The sequence below is a fragment of the Molothrus ater genome, chromosome 6 (genome assembly GCF_012460135.2).
Source record: "Molothrus ater isolate BHLD 08-10-18 breed brown headed cowbird chromosome 6, BPBGC_Mater_1.1, whole genome shotgun sequence".
In the NCBI taxonomy this organism is placed as follows: domain Eukaryota; kingdom Metazoa; phylum Chordata; class Aves; order Passeriformes; family Icteridae; genus Molothrus; species Molothrus ater.
This window is the reverse complement of record NC_050483.2, coordinates 14,695,287-14,708,331: the sequence shown is the minus strand read 5'-3', so window position 1 is coordinate 14,708,331 and position 13,045 is coordinate 14,695,287. Positions and strand designations below refer to the sequence as shown.

The 13,045-nt window shown below is 40.8% G+C and overlaps 1 protein-coding gene across 6 annotated transcripts in view; it reads left to right on the top strand.

The window, feature by feature from the left end:
- Positions 1-13,045, top strand: part of PTPN5 (protein tyrosine phosphatase non-receptor type 5) — a 77,427-nt gene that overhangs the window by 11,642 nt on the left and 52,740 nt on the right. For all 6 annotated transcript variants that reach the window (XM_036383951.2, XM_036383947.2, XM_036383953.2 and 3 more), the window contains exon 2: positions 11,299-11,409. In XM_036383951.2, coding sequence (XP_036239844.1) covers positions 11,310-11,409 — 100 coding nt within the window. In that variant the 5' untranslated portion in view covers positions 11,299-11,309. The remainder of the gene's footprint in view (positions 1-11,298; positions 11,410-13,045) is intronic.

Below are 13,045 nucleotides of genomic sequence, written 5' to 3'. Positions count from 1 at the left end.
CATTTCTAAGCAAGGTTTAGCATCTTCACAAAACTTGGATCTAGATCACTTCAGCCATTACCCCAAAATGAAGCTTGGTTTTTCTTCACGTTGAACTTGGATGGCAGAGGGAGCAAGGTCAGACTATGTGGTGTTGGCTGGTAAGAAGGAAAATTTCAAGGTCTGTCCACACAGGCATAGGCATTTTTTTCTGTCTGAAAGAATTCTGATAGTCAGCTGAGGGGAAAAAAGTTGCTCTTCTGTTTTGGTTTGAAGTGGTGTCTAGGGAAGAGGAAAACAGTGTTGGCAGAAGCTTCATTTGCTTTGAGCACTATGCCTGTCTATTCCCTGGAGAACTCATTAATTTTTAAGGCTGTGGCAGCAATAGGCTAAATGGATACAGCAGTGATACCCTGATGGTTTGAGATAGTGCATTCATCCTTTTGGGATAAGCAGTTTTGCTTCCTGCAGAGATTGTGTGGCACCCCAAGATCACTGGGTCAGTCTAACCTGAGAAGGCAGCTGTTTAGCAAACAGGAAGATGCCATTTGGTGTAATAATGGAAACAAGAAAACTGTTCTTTTTAGAGCATTCTCTGCTCTCTGAATCCTCTTAAGATTCATTTACCCTGCTACTAAACTACACCTGTTTGTAGAAAAGGGTTTATGTAAGAAGGTCAGGCTCTTGCCTGATGGTTTATGCTGGGGAGACAATAGTGTGTGAAAGACAAGATTCTGAGTTACATTGATTTCTGCTCAGTAATTGCTAGTCAGGATGAGTGTTGATTGTTGACTTACAGAGTCTTAATGTTGTGAATGGATAAGCTTTTCGTACTTGGATATGTTAAAGGTGGTCACGTTTCAGGTACATGTATGTATGGCTCAATGTCCAAATACTTAACAAAATCAAATAAAATTAAGACAATACTGGCCTACTGTGGGAAATCTTATATCAGATAGGGTGGGGAGCTCCTGAGTCCTTGAGTTGTTGTACTCAGCTTCCTTTCTTAGAAAGACACAGCAGACTGTCACTGCCTTCCGAGGCACAGCCTGGACTCTATGAGAAACTTGTGACTTTTTAGAATGGGTAGGTGTAGGGGGATAGAATATAAGAAAATAAAGATAGTGTAGAAAGTAATCTTAGCCCTAAGGAGTTGCAGCTGGGCCAACTATCAAAGCTTAGGAACAGGCCTGACTTTAACAGGCCACAGCTGTAACCACGGAGAAGAAGAGTGCTATATGAGAGTGGGGTGGCTGGGTGAGAGGGGAACTGGAGTCAGTGGCTGCTTTGTGAAGAAGAAAGAGTCACTGCTCTGAGGAGCTGCCCAGAGAAACACCAAGAAGGTATGAAACCTTTGTGATAAGGAGACAACAGTATGGAATCCCTGTGATAAGATGACAACAGGTAGGTGCTTTAAAGGGGCAGTAATCAGTGCTGGGCTGCAATAAACAAACAAGGGAGGCTGTGGCATAGCCCTGGAGACTCCATACCTGTTTGTTGTCACCTGTTACACAGCCACAATGCATGGGGCAGGATAGAATGGGGATCCTTGCATGTCCCACTGTTGGGGCTGGGGTTCATGAGTGGGACAGCCCTGGCTGCAGCTGAGGCCTGAGGCACTCTGTGGGCAGTTCTTGGGTACACGTGCACAGCTGTGAAGGTACCAGAAGTATTGAAGGATACAGGAGGCACTTAGGACAGTGAAGGATGGAGGCAGTCAACTGATGGATTTCCATTTGGTACTGAAAGCACTTAGTGGCTTTACTTTGAGCTTACCATCCTTACTTTTAACCCTCCTGGCCTTACTTGAGTACTGAGATGATTTAATGCAGTTGTGGGTGGTCATGAAGTGCCTCTGCCTGCCCTGTCCATTCTCTTAACAATGTCTAATGCTGCTTCCTCTCTGCACTATTGCAATCCATTTCCAAGAACTGGAAGTCAGAAGCAGTCTGTTCCAGCTGATGGGGCTGGAAACTGTGGGAGCTCCAAATTAGATGCTAGATAGCTTCTAGTTAAAAAAAACAATGCCAAGATACCGTGAAATACTCCTCATATAAACATCAAGGGGAGAGTAATGCTCCATGTAATGCAAATTATATTCAGTGTGTAAAGCTCTTATATGTACTGTATATTTCATCATGTTTGCAAGTTTATAGTGCTTATCTTCTAGGCCCTGCACTGTAAACATCATTGGCCCTGTGATGGAAGAATGATCAAGCTCTTTAATGCAAGAATAACAGAGGAAGTATAGATGGACAGTGATCCAGACCACAGAAACAGCTTCATGCTTTGAGACCCATGGATATAAATGTGAACTCAGACACTGGGGATCCCTCATTATTTGGGGGGATGCTTGCAACTTGTGTCCCACTGAGATTAGACTCAGGGGCACTTACTACCTGCCTTAAATGCCTGCTAAAGTGTTTTCTGCCTTTGAAACTTGTAATGGTTCAAAGCTGCTCCTTTTTTTATTTTTTTTTTCAAATTTTAATTTATTTTTTATTTTTAGATTTAAAACACAAAATTAAATCTACTGTGGCACTAGCACTCCCCCCCCCCCCCCCACCTCCCTCCCAGAGTCTCTCTTCTTGGACTGGATCCCTGTACATAATTTTTCAGTAAGTTCCTGGTTGCTTTTGCTAACATATGAGGGATTTAAAACCTAAATGCTGGCAAAACCTTAACTAGCCTATTGCAAATGTGTCACTATTCATTAAGGACTCTCTAGGGTGCAGTATGTTCCTTGGTGGATTGGCTTCCTGGAAATTTAATGGCAGTTTGTGAATTGGCATCCAATTTTGTTTTTAGTCTATCTCCTGCTACTATAGAAAGCAATTTTGGTTCTGATAATTTGAGATGTTCTGTTTTTCTTTGCTTTACTTTCATGTTGTACTTTAGGCAGGAGGATGAGTCAGCTTGTGTGATCTTTGAGAAATAGTACAAAGAAAGATTTCTTTGAGTCCACTTACTCTTCTAGAATTTAAGCAAGATATTTATGCCCAGCCATCAGTAACCAGTTGCGTTCCTATCTCACCTGTTGGTGAAGCTCAATTAAGTTTAGAAAAGGCACCTGAGACTTGTGTGTAATTCTAGCTTTATTTCTTTCCAGTAATTTTATGGGGGTTGAGATAAGAACTATAGGGTGCTGTGGGATTTACTTAGTTCCTGGTATATCTGAAGGGGGGATTATTTTGCTTCATCGCATTAAAGTGTTGAATTGTTTTTATTGTGGAATGTTACAACGTTCTGCAGTACTGACACAATGTCCATACAGTATTTTTGTGCAATAACTTTTTAAACAACTTCATGTTTGGGCATAGTCATTCTGGAATAGTTATTGTTTAAACACTCATCCTTTTATACTGTGACATAAGCTGTATCTGCAGACAAAGTCATAAATGTTGCATAGTTTTGGGGACCTCCAGCTGTATGACCCAAAGTAGCCTGTGTAGAAGAAATTATTGTGTTGAACTGCTTAGAGAACATATCATCTTTCATAAGATCAACCCTCCTTAAAAATTACCATTACCATTTTGTTTTTAGCTTGTTTCTTGTAAAATACTTTCCAGTCACTCTGCTCTTTGTTACTTTTGTGACCTGTACTCTGGCTCACCAGGAAGCATGAGGCAGGCATACACCTTCTCTGAATCAGCTCAGAATTTCATGACCAGGGCTGCACCACTCGGATTGAGATTCATGTGGGTGGGAAGTGGCATTGTACCAGTGGTGAACTTATGGATAAAGAAAGGGGAAAGCTGCAGCTGTGCAAAGAAAGGGATGCAGAACTGAGTAAAACTGGTAAAAGGGTGACAGGCCACATGGCTGGACAATATCTCCTGTTTTCATATCAAATTTCTCTGATGCAGCTGCATTCTGCATCACAAGTGTCAGTGCTAATGGCCAGAAGGTGTTTGCTCTCTCTGTAGCCTCTTAGAAAGATGACCTTGAACGATTGTGGGGATTTTGCTGGGGTTGTAAGACTGGACTCAAAACTGACTCTGTAGATCTGGTATTCTTAATACTCTCAGGAGTCCTAGGCAGAGGGATGTAGTAATTTCAATGCTTACTGTTGTGCTTTGTGAAACCTGGTGTGGGAATTGTCCTTCCTGCATGAAGACTGAGAACTAAGGGAACTATTGTGACCACTTGTAGTGGCAGGCTCTGTAGCAGAGTTTTTGTTTGTTATGTGGGAGGCTTGGATTTCATCAGTGCAGAATTTAATTTCCCCTTTTCACCGAGGTTGGGTTTTTACAGAACTGTAACTCTGTGTATCTTGCAGAATCTTCATGAGAGCGGAGCTGATTTGTGTTGAGACAGATCTCCCACACGGCTGTGAAAACAAGTGCACAAATTCAGAGTAGCTGGGTGTAAATCTGAAGTAACTGTCATGGAGATTGATGTTCTCTCTAGGAGTTAATCTAGATTTACATCAGGGAAACTGTGACCAGAATCTCCCAGGATTCATCTTCACTAGACTTTAGTAGCTCACTAAATTGCTAATTAACTTGAGATGGTTGATTATTGTGGATGCTTCCCACATATTTCTTTTTACTGTCATCAAATCTAAAGAGTGAGCTCCACTAGATCAGACCAGATCTTACCTGTTCTGAACTCCTGTCAAAAGCTGTTCCCTGCAGCAAGATATGAACGCTGAGAAGAGTCAGCAGATATTACACAAGGAAGCAACTGCACTGCACTGCAGTCCTGGGGAATATAAACTTGTGCACATTTGGGTCAAAACCAGTGGGGACACAGCAGCCCATATTGCTGAAGGCAGCTAGAATAAGCAAGGGGTTTAGAGAGATCCTGCAAGGTAGTCCCAGATTACCCTTAAGGCTGGCCTTGCCAGTTTCTACAGTAGAGTACAGCAGTGTGAGACTTGTCCTTGATGTAAGTGCAGTAGTCAGTGTGAAGTGGTTTCAGCACTGAGGTATCCAAGCACTGGTGTGAGCTACCTCCACTCAAAACACTTCTTCCCTTGCATGTCAGAAAGCAGGTGCTTTGTTAACTCTATACAAAGGAGGTTGTAATGTGAAGTATCTCATGGTAAAATACCAGCTCACAGTAGTCAATACATTGGGAAAAAAATGGCCAGAGCTATTCCTTCAAAGTCTGACAACACTGAGGCACCCTTACTCTTCAAATTTCACTATCAACGTGACACTAAAAAAGCACACCTTTCTTGTACATCTTCTGTATGGCTCAAATGAAATTGGGATCCCAAAAGGATGGGGTGTCTGATCCTGCTGTAGTCTGGGCAATCAAGTTTTATGACAGCCTTACTCAAAAACTAAATTTAGGTTCTGTTCCAGGGCCCTCCAGAACTGAGGCAGAGCAGGACAGTTAAAGCAAACCAGCTTGAGAACCTCTCATGCCCTTGAAAAATTGTGAAAGGATCTGTGCCAGGGCTGAAAGCGAAAATAAATTAGGTCTCTATTTAATAAAAAGTCCTTATTCTTAAATAAACATGTTGTTAGGTCCCAACAGGGAATGTGTCTAAACAGCATAAATTTAAAAGTTGCCCTTTCCTTTAAAAATATGTTTAAGAACCTCCCAGTCCTTGGGCTTTACTTTGAACAGGTCTGCCAGCCTGCAGCTTGAGCTGGGAGGGCCTGGTCACGCTGCCTGATGAACCTGCAGTGGAGATGTCAGGATACAACAAATGGGTGATCTTCTTCCCTGCCTGCGTGCCAAAGGGAAGGCATGGTGCCAAGCAGATCTGCGCATTAGATGACTAACAGCTCCCACACTGCCAGTGTAGGCAGGGAATATGCAATGCAGCCACATATGTGTCTCAGAACCACACTGGGTGCTTTTTATTCTTAATGTTTGGTTTTGTTTTTAAATAGGAGTTCAGATCTTTGAGCAGGATGTTTATCTCTATGCACAGAAAACAATATTGGTCATAGCTTTTAATATATGATCAAGTTTTTAGAACGACCAGCTGATGTGTCTGTTGAGAGTGACATCAGAATTTCAAGTAACTGCTATAAATGCTCTCTAGGATGGCTGTGCATATCATGTGTAATTTTCTGAGTTTACCTTTATTTAGTGGCTAGAAAATAGCTTTTTAAAGAAAGAGATTTTTTTTTTCCGTTCCAGTGGGAATATTGTTTTAAAGCTTTGTATTTAATGTTTGGGTTCCTATTTAATTTTTTATTAATACTTTTGCCCTGATTGCATTTTGATCACTCTTTTTTGGGTAAAATTGGTGGGAGGTGTTCACAAAAATCATTATGCTGTAACAAAGGAGTTGAATTTCATTTGATACTTGCTTAGCCTTAGTTTTACAATGTACATGTGCATGTACAATGAGCTGAACCCCCAGGGAAGTCCTGTAAGCAGAGTGCAGTTCACCTCAGCATTTAATCTAGCAGTGAGCTTTCTCTGAAGAGGGTCCCCTTTTCTTTCCCCCAGTGATGGCTAATCCACACCTCACTCAATTAATTCATTTTCTGTCAGTTCTGCAAGCTGAAGCAGCCTTGCTGCTGCATGGATAGCTAACACAGGGGGATAGGATGCAGTAGAGGAAACCGAACAGGGTGAAACAAACCCCTCTGTTTCTGCAGCAGTGAAAGGTTAGGTCATGCTAAATGCAACACAAAGTGAACTTCAAGTGTTGATGGTTTGGATGGTGGACTCATACAAATTTGTCAAGAAATATTAAGGACCCTCTGAGCTAAGCCACAGAATGGTGGGCAATCTCTTGAACTGAATCTGAAAAAAATGGAGAAGCAGGAAACCAAAGACAGACTCTCAAATCACTGAGATACAGAGCTGTGGCCTCACAACCAGTGATGATCCAGTGTTCAATGAAAAAACCTCTCTCATGCCCAGAGTTAGAATTTCTTCAAGTTTATCATGCTTTTTACTGGCATCTCGTAAGGATATAGTATTGAGGAAAGCAGACTTACAGAGTACAGGTAGAGAAGAGCTGAAGTCCCCAGAGGTTTTCCAGGACATGCTTTCATTGACAGTGGCAGAATCTGTCAGTATCTATTTAGCACTGAGTAACTATCTGATGACAAACTAATTTTTGAGTTTAAGAAGGAACAAAGCCCTGTTTCCCTTACAGAGCTATTCAGTAGCCTGTGTAATATGGATTGGTCTCTATTTACTCTATTTTAGATGCGTGCTTCTTCTTTCTTGATTTCTAAGTTGACATCCAGATCCCTTGTCCCTCTTTTGTTGGTTTTGCCAGTAAAAATTGCTCTTATGTGGAATGACTGGGATGGCAGCCTGTAGTGGGATAGAATATAAGAAAATAAAGATAGTGTAGAAAGTAATCTTAGCCCTAAGGAGTTGCAGCTGGGCCAACTATCAAAGATTAGGAGCAGGCCTGACTTAACAGGCCACAGCTGTAACCACGGAGAAGAAGAGTGCTATAAGAGAGTGGGGTGGCTGGGTGAGAGGGGAACTGGAGTCAGTGGCTGCTTTGTGAAGAAGAAAGAGTCAGTGCTCTGAGGAGCTGCCCAGAGAAACACCAAGAAGGTATGGAACTTTTGTGATAAGGAGACAACAGTATGGAACCTCTGTGATAAGATGGCAACAGCAGTCCTCAGATAGTCAGCATTATATAAGCTGTGCTTTCCACCCAGGTGGTTAATTAAACTTGGCCTTCAGATCCCAAGACAGAAACCACTTATGTGCACACTTCATTTTAATAACATTTTTTGTTCCTCTGCCCCAAGAGTCTTATCCCTGTCTTCTAGTTTGTCCATTCTCAAGAGGGAGAGAAGGGAATGTAAGGACAAAAGGAGAGTGTGTGGCTCCATGTAGTCTCATTTTGGGCAAATAGTCTTGTTTGGGGTTGTGGATTAAGTGAGGAAACATCTTACAACATTGCTATGGATTGTCTGAATGATGTGTCCTTTAGAATAGGTGCTATATCCTTCCCAAAGAGGGAAAAAATGAAACTAGCAATAAACCATTTTATCATTCTGTATTCCATCCTCTGCAACCTCATTACTGTTCTGTGATGATGCTCCTGCAATTTAACCTGCTTTGTTACCCTGTCAGTGCCAGGGTATGTATACATATAATTGTGTGTACAACTTTTACTTGCATCTGGGCAGACCATATCATTGTTTTCAGCAAGAATTAACTTGGTAACTTGAAAACTTGGGATTTTCCTCATACATAGCACAAGCTAAAGTCATTCTTGGTTCTCTGTAGTCTGAGTGTGCTTCTGGGTATTTGCTACCAGGAATTTGGCAATTGCTTCTCAGTCCTCCATGACACATCCTCTAGGGGTTTCACACAGCTCAAAATCAGGTGTGAAATCTTCTCTTAACTTGGAGCCTGGTTTTGCTGGCACTTATACACATGAGTGAGTGCTCCTGTGGCTGGCTGTAGCTGCTTGTGTCAGAATAACAAAGGACACACCAGAGTTTCAAAAGGAAGGTCGTGCAGTTGTGTTGCCTTTATTGTCTAATGTGAGTTGCTTTTTGTAAAGCTATTTGGCCTTGAAGGTTTTCCTTGTAGTCAAAGGCAGATGGAATGATGTCTTCTACATCAGTGTATAGTAGGTGTAAAATGCTGCCAGATCTCAGCATTATTTTTGCATCAGTTTTGCACTGATAACAACTGCAAGGTGTAAGTTAATTGAAAATAAGCCTTTATCTATTTCAGAGGCAGGAGTGATTCCTGCCTTGCTGTAGTGATATTTTCCTTTGATCATTCACATGCTGTTGGAGAGGCAGAAATGCAGGGCATATTAGGCAATAGATGGGTATTTCTTTCACCAGTGTAAAACTACACCTGTCCCTAAATTAAACAATGGGAAGAGAGGAAGCAGAGGAGGAATGCTTGAGTTTGGAGGCAGTATAAATTATTATTAATAATTTATTATATTAATAAGAATTAAGTCTGAAGTCTGGCAAGGCACCTGCACTGAATGCAGAATACAACAGTAGAATATAGTTTAGGAAGAAGCAACTCTCGCTTTCTAGAAGAGTACAGATCTTCAACATTAATTCTTATTTGTTTGGCCTCTCTGGAAATGTTGTGACACCGAGTTCTTTGTACACAGTGTGTAAAGAAAACAGTTATATACCAGTACTTGAATATTGTGGTGAACTGCAGGCACCAAGGGAGGTCAAAGAAAGCATTTGGGGCTACTGTCATTGTAACACTCTATGCTAAAAACTGTGTGTGGTTGGGTTACCTTGTGTAACCACAGTAACTAAATACAAACATTTTTTCTCTGCTTTTTCAAAAGTACAAACCACTTCTGGCTTGAATCTTGTCTTGTCTTGAATCTTAGCTCTTGTCTTCTGCTTGCAGTGGACTGAGGGCATGCAGAGTTAATTACATTTCCATTTAGCAGAAGCGATAACCTTTGCTTGCTGGGGCAACCTGTTCAGATACCAGAGCCCTTTGTGTCAAGACAAGAAGTGCTGTGTAGAAAGGTATAACATCCTTTATTAGATCACTAATAAGGTGCAGTTTAGGGATGCAATTTGGCCTTCAGTAGCAAGCCAAAAGACACAAAGTCCATGAAATCCAGTTACTTCTTGGTTCTGCGCCTCACAGCAGTTTTGCTGGAGGGACATGAGAGCATTACAAAACTTGTTTCTCAGGAGTTGTTGCACACAACTAGCAATTATGTCCTTGACAAGTTTGAGGGGCAGTGGAGGTGCTGATGGTAGACTCAGAACTGTCCACACCATCTTTTCATGGGGCTTTTAAGTTGTTTTTAGTAGCACTTGCTCTGTAAAAGAAGGTTGACTTTGGGACTCGCCTGCAACGCATCTTTTCTGGTTTGAGCTTGGACAGGAGAGATCACATCAGAAAACTAACTTAACAAAAACATCTAGCTGAAAATAATCAGTGGTAATATTTTCCTGGGAAGGAAGGAGAGGTGTTTCTAAGTGACTATAAAAGTATAAATACCATCTGTATGATGTATTCTTATTATTTTCTGGTTTTAGGAATAACTTTGGGATTATGTTTGGAGACACACTGTGTACACAGACAGTAATTCTTATTCTTGGACTTAGAATGTTTGTATTACTACAAGTGAAAGAGACAGCATGTATGCAGGCCTTTACAGCCAGTTTCATCCCTTAGTAATCCTGTCCTGGGTAGCAGAGGATAGCTTAGTGCTCTAAGATGTGCTATATTGCATCAGGAGATGTTTTGCGGAGTGCCTCACACATTACTCTGCTGTTTTGCTTTTACCTAGATGGTGTCTTCTTGTATGCTGGTGTCTTCTAAGGATGTGACTTAGTTTTAAATGTTCTTTAACATACAACTGTGCTGCTCTATATGCAGGGAGCACCTTGTGTCCCAGTGGCAGAGATATGGTCTGCATATCTAAGTAATCTTGGATTTATTAGCCTGTTCAGAACCAGAAAGATCATTTCTAAATCATTTCATCATCTTTCTAAGGGATTTTAACAGTACCTCTGTAGGAGAGAACACTTTCAGAATTTAGCTCTTTAAACTCATGTTCTTAGGAGATTTCTTGATTGGGTTTGTGAGGCACAGAGTACTGGTATCAATATAAAGAGTTTTGTTTGTCTCTGTGGACTTGGGAAGAGGTTGAATGAACTGGCCTGATGTTCACAGTGCAAGGTCCTTTAGAAGTAGATGACAAATCACATAAGCTTCGAAGGCAGAGCACTTTATCATATGGACAAAAAAAGGCATCTCTGGCCTCTCCTTTAGCTGAATGTGTGAAGGAGGAAAAAGTCCTTGCAGTTTGTTAGGGGTGAATTTCTTTCCACCTGCCTGCATGATCCTCTGCCCATGTTTTTGCCATGCTTTTACTGGTATGTTGGGCACATGGCCTCTGAGGTTGTGATGGACTGTTCCCAAATTATGTGTTCAGTTAGTCCCACTGTGTGATAAGTATGACATATTCAACAGTCCTTCACAAAAAAAGGGCTTTTGTCTTGTATTCAGACCTTTAAGCCCTCTTGGAGATTTTAGTGAAATGGGAAGTCATGATTTCAGCTGAAGGCTTTTCCCATATGGTGCAGATGGCTCTTAAGAGAGCTTAGTTTATGGATTGCCTCCTTTTCTTAAATATTAAAACATTTTATGGTACGTACCCTTTGGTTCTGGTAGATTGCAGTTCCTTTATGTAGGCAATAAGCAAAAGCACGTTCATCAATGATAATATGGCAATATATTTGATCTCCTTTCCATGTTTCACCTCACCCCACACATTAGTGGGTTGACTCTTTCTTTATGGATGAGCAGCTCGTCACGGTCTTTTAGAATTTATTGTCAAGAAGAATTGTGTGTAAAAGCCCTGAATGGTTCTTAGACATCTGATAGCGTTAAAGCTTAGATTTTTCCTTTATTTTTCAGGATTCTAGTGCATGAAGGACGTAAATGATAATCCCAGAGGACCATCTGTCCTGGAGCAGGCATTGGAACCAAGTTACTATGTGACTGAAAGGACTGAGTGCAAGTCAGATGGTAAGTAAGACAAGGAAGATGAGAATTATCATGCTGTCACTTCAGTACAGATGAAAAACACTGCCATACAGTCCTTAAGAACTTATCCTAATTTTCAGGTTTTAAGTATTTTGCAAAGCCTAGTTAGCATGGAAGGTAGTTTTTGGTAAGTCTTTTCATGGTGGAGTATATATTTTAGCCTAGCTGTGGTTCTCACATCATTCAGAGTCCATTTTACCTCCACTGTCTACTTGATGCCTATGCAATTCTTTCTAGATTGGAATTCTAAGGTGACCTAGAGGATTAAGCCTTTGTCTCTTAAAAGCTCTTTGGGAAGTCCTTTCAAATCCAGTCCATAGCTGTTTCAAGCATTTTTTCTTCTTTCTTTATAATTGATTCATGGTAAACTGTAAATAAATTAGTTTTGTTTAATCATCAAGGAAGTAGGTGTTTTCAAGCCATTCTGGACTTGTTTCTAAATATATTCTGTCTCTTACAGGAAAGTGTTTCCTGTCTGCATAGTGAGGGCTCTTAGAGCAACTAGGGCTTTGAATCCTGCATCCAGTGTAGATAAACCTTTTTTGGTTTTATTGGTTGGTTACCTGATTTATTTACTGGTTGCAGTTAATGCTGCCCCTGGACTGGCCTTTGGTACCTCCTTGCAGACTGTTGCAGTTTCTGGTTGTTTTTATGCTGGAGGAGCCAGTGCATCTGACGTGGGTGGGCCCTTGGTATCAACTCCCCTCTGCAATGAAGACCCAGCTTGTGGAAAGAGGATGCTGAAAACCTTCATTAGGGGATGTTTGGAGGGCAAAAGCATGTGCTCTATGCAAATAAGCTGTGGGGGAATGAGTTCTTTATGTATAATTTACTGCTAAAAAAAACTTTGAGGTGTAATCTTATTTATGCAAGAATCCTGAAAAACTTCAGGTAACTTAGAGGTATTATTCCTGGGTATTCCCATCTTCTTTACAAATTAGATATAAGTGGTCAGATTTGGACAATTGAAAATCAATGTCTGCCACTCATTTGATTTGACTGAAAGGCAGAAAGGAGGTGCTGTTGTTTCTGTAAGCTCAGAGAGTCATGTTAGTGTTACACATTTTGGTGTTTTTTACAAACTTGTCCAGATCATTTGAGGTCAGGGTTAAACCAAGGCCATGAAACATCAATGAGATGGTGAGGTTTTTATTGACGTGGTGGGTAATTATGCAAAATAATTGCAAGTCTCATTGTGTTAGGACACGTGCAAACATACAATAAATGACAAATACACATTTTGCCTCAAAGCACTTATTCTTGATAGTTTGGCATAAGTAAAAGCATGATTATTTGTTACATGACACTTATAGACTATATTAATTTCAAAGCAAGACATGAGCACCATTCTGCTGCTATACGAAACAAGGAATTCAGAAGTCACTTCACTGTGCTTATCCAATTTATCCCCTTACTGAAATTTGTAGTAAAATGTAGTTAAAAGCATAGAGTTAAGGTAAATTTGTTCCATCCACCAACACAGAAACCACACCCCCTCTGTTTTTAGCTGGATAGCTAAAAAAAAATTTATGTGCTATAAATCCAGTATATGATTCTTAGGGCTACTGAGTATGTTCAGAGCTCTTCCATGTTTCACTTTCTATTTCCCATCCGCCAA